Source organism: Sorghum bicolor, chromosome 2 (assembly GCF_000003195.3).
Source record: "Sorghum bicolor cultivar BTx623 chromosome 2, Sorghum_bicolor_NCBIv3, whole genome shotgun sequence".
NCBI lineage: Eukaryota > Viridiplantae > Streptophyta > Magnoliopsida > Poales > Poaceae > Sorghum > Sorghum bicolor.
This window is the reverse complement of record NC_012871.2, coordinates 74,625,538-74,629,124: the sequence shown is the minus strand read 5'-3', so window position 1 is coordinate 74,629,124 and position 3,587 is coordinate 74,625,538. Positions and strand designations below refer to the sequence as shown.

At 49.3% G+C, this 3,587-nt stretch overlaps 1 protein-coding gene across 1 annotated transcript; it reads right to left on the bottom strand.

Moving 5' to 3' along the window:
- On the bottom strand, positions 271-2,716 carry LOC8064447 (GDSL esterase/lipase At1g28650). Its single transcript, XM_002461062.2, has 3 exons — positions 2,183-2,716; positions 1,854-2,075; positions 271-1,266 (listed from the first exon to the last, which is right to left on the bottom strand). The coding sequence occupies exons 1-3, from the start codon at positions 2,673-2,675 to the stop codon at positions 584-586; spliced, it is 1,398 nt and encodes a 465-aa protein (XP_002461107.2). The 5' UTR covers positions 2,676-2,716; the 3' UTR covers positions 271-583.

Below are 3,587 nucleotides of genomic sequence, written 5' to 3'. Positions count from 1 at the left end.
TTTAGTTCCCAAAATATTTTGCAAAATTTTTCACATTTTCTATCACATCGAATCTTGCGGCACATGCATAGAGCACTAAATATAGATAAAAGAAATAACTAATTACACAATTTACCTGTAATTTGCGAGACAAATCTTTTGAATCTAGTTAGTCCATAATTGGATAATATTTGTCAAATACAAACGAAAATGCTACTGTTTATATTTTGCAAAAAAATTTTGATAGCAAACAAGGCCATAATGTATATCTAGCTAGTTACATAGGAAAAATTATATAGAAACCAAAACATCTTATAATTTCGAACGGTGGGAGTATGATTTTGGAATTGGTCCTTGTCCATAGCAACCCATCTTATAATTCTGACTGGTGAGTTTTACAGCCAAAACATCTTATATATTTTATATTTTGCTGTAAAATACTAACCATGCAGCTTCTGAGTTTCTGACTGGGTATACATTAATTTATCACCAGTCAGCATTCTACACCACTAACAATAGTAAATAAAATAAAACAAAGGCACGTTATTCCTTATTTATTTTTATGAATATTTTGGTAACCCCGGGGCGGGCCACTAGACCACCGCTAGTGCTTGTTGCATGTGGCCATGATGGGAGGCTGGGCGAACGGGCCGTCGAGCAGCCCGCGCGCCATGATCCGGTACACGGCCTCCGTCATGTGCAGGCCGTCCCAGGACACGTACCTGGACGGGTCGGCGCACGTCACGGCGCCGGGCTCCGTGCAGTGCACGCTGAAGTTGGCGTTGTGGAATCCTCCGCCGCCGCAGCACGCGTCGAGCGCCGTGGCGGGCGCGAACCCGTTCCGCGCCGGGGCGCCGACGACGCCCTCGACCTCGCCGTAGTAGTCGACGTAGACGAGCGAGACGTCCCCGTGCGCGCGGCGGAGCTCGGCGAGCTTGGCCTGGAGCAGCGCGTTGTGGCGGGACGTGAGGTCGTTCAGCCACCGCAGGCAGCCGGTGGCTTGGTCGTCGTAGTCGTCGTCGGCGCCGGCGCCGGCGGTGCGGCTGCTGTTGCGGAAGAGGAAGATGTACCTCGGGAGGCAGCCCAGCGGGAAGATGCCCGGCACGTACAGCGTCTTGGCGCCGAGCTGGATGAGGGACTCTAGCGACCGTCCGATGGCGCGGATCACGAGGGGCACCAGGGAGTCGACGAAGCCCAGCGTCCGGTTCTGGAAGAAGGGGTGGTTGTAGTCGTTGGCGCCGATCTCGCCCACCAGGAACAGCGACCTCGCCATGATCTCCCGACGCTCTGCATGCATGCACAGATTAATTAATAAACTTGCTGCATGCTGCTAGCTGGTCGTGTCGTGTAGGAGTACGCGTTGCTGATGAACAGTGAACTCGAACATCGGTGTCTTCTATGCATGCAGCAGCCGCACTGTCGAGCATTCTTCAGTCGAAATAGGGAATTAAGGGATGCAGGGCTGGTTATTATATATATAGGTATCTCCGAGTCAAAATCACTAAATAAACGCGTGGATCGCGTGGATGCGTGCATAGTTTGGCTGCAACTGCAAGTGTGATCGAGCATGCACATATTCTACTCAACCCAACAGGGAAGAAAGATGGCGACATTATTGGATAGTACTCCTAATCAGGTCAATATCTACATAAAAAAAATAACAGGCTAAAAAAGCATGCATGGTTGTGTGTGTGCTGTCAATGTTTTGCAGCGACAGCGCACGTTTATATATGTTTGTACAAGAGCGAAGAAATTGGACAAGAATTTCAAAAAGGACAGCTTAAATTATATTAGTACGAGACTGTATTTTTGTGGGAAAAAGAAACAAACAAAATTATGTATGTCGTAATTGCTGGCGCGCGCATGCTGTGTACCGTGTTCCGTGGAGGCGAGCATGGCGAGCAGCTTCTTGAACCAGCCGATCTGCACGCCGAGGGAGTAGGGCGTGATGCTGCCGACGTTGAGGCCGTGCTTCTTGAACAGCAGCTGGTTGAGCGCCGTGCCGCTGGCCACCGCGAAGTTGGCGCCGTGCTGGAAGTCCTCCTTGCTCTTCCCGTCCAGGTACGGCGACCACCGTGGGTACCCCAGCCGCTCCACTGCGGCATGCATGCACACAGAGCACAGCAGAGCATATGCACAGTCAGGCTTCGATCGTTTGGCATCAACAATCGATCGGCAGCATGCACTCGCATAAGGTCCTTACCGATGAAGTCGACGATGAGGCGGCCGTCGGACCAGCGGCCGGTGGGGCGGTGGAAGAAGGTCTCGCCGTAGGGGGAGTGCGCCACGGGGCCCGGCGCCGTGGAGTAGTGGATGAAGTTGCCAGTGTCGATGAGCGAGTCGCCGAACGCGAAGAAATGGCTGTAGCACCCGCCGTGGTACGGCCTTGTCGCCGCCGGAGCAGTGGCCGCAGCAGCAGGCACGGGCGCTGCCGACGCCACCAGGAAGGCAGCCGCGAGCAGCAGCGGCCCCAGCATCGACACCATACCGGCCGGCCTTCCGTGCAGGAAGATAGAGCTATAGCTGCTGGAGCTGGAACCCGACGACGACCGACGTGCAGGATGACGCTGCTCTGCGCGCGCGGGTTCGCGGTGCTGTTTGTAATGTTTTGGCCCGGATCGGAGCTGTATATATGTAGCTCGCTCCTCGGCGCTGTGATGCAGTGATGGCGACGGGTCGGGGGGCCAAGAATGCATGGGCAGTGTCGATATATTGAGATGAGATGCTGGATCAAATGGATCAGATCGGGCTCTGCACAAATAAATTGAACAGACCCTGGTGGTTGAAGCACGCATGCGCGTTCGCATGGGCACGGCAGGCACGTAGAGATCCAGTCAACTGCTAGCTCAGTCGCTCGTGCGAATGATTAGCTAGCTAGTAGGATGACGTGTTCGTATCACAATATATACTCACTCCGTGTCTAACTAACTGTCATCGTTGATTTCCATACCAAAAGACTTTATTTGTAAAAAAAATATGTGTGCAACGTTTATATCTTTAAATAAATTTATTAAAAACTAGTTTTAAATATTTATCTAATATTTTTTTTTATCCCAAATTATAAGTCATTCTAAGAATCTTGAAGAGTCAAAGTATTTTGACTAAATTTATATGATAATGTGATAACATTTATGATACCAACTAAGCATCATTAGATCCTATTTTTTCTAATAACGTGATAATATCTATTCTTTTCTATAACTTGCACGGACGGACAGGCCGACGAACACAGTACACTAGTTGTTTTATAGTCGCTTGATCGCAACACAGCTGGCTAGCTGAGCTGTGTATTTCAGGGATGAGCTACAGGGCACGTCACGAGATGTGTGCTGTATTTGAATAGTAGCATTCGATATTCCGTCAGAAGTACACTTAATAATTCAGAATTGCTACGTCTCAACCGAGTGTTTTGTCTCAAGCTGGCACGTGATTTTTGTGGTAGTATTACTAGTAAATGGCGTGATTATATGCCTGTCTGCTGTACTTTTAAAATATTTTTCTTTCATAAATAAATCAGCGAATAATACTTTCTGCCACACAAATTTTTCTGTTGGTTCCGGATGTAGTATATATATATCTTCCATGGCTTCTATCATGCCGACAAGGTT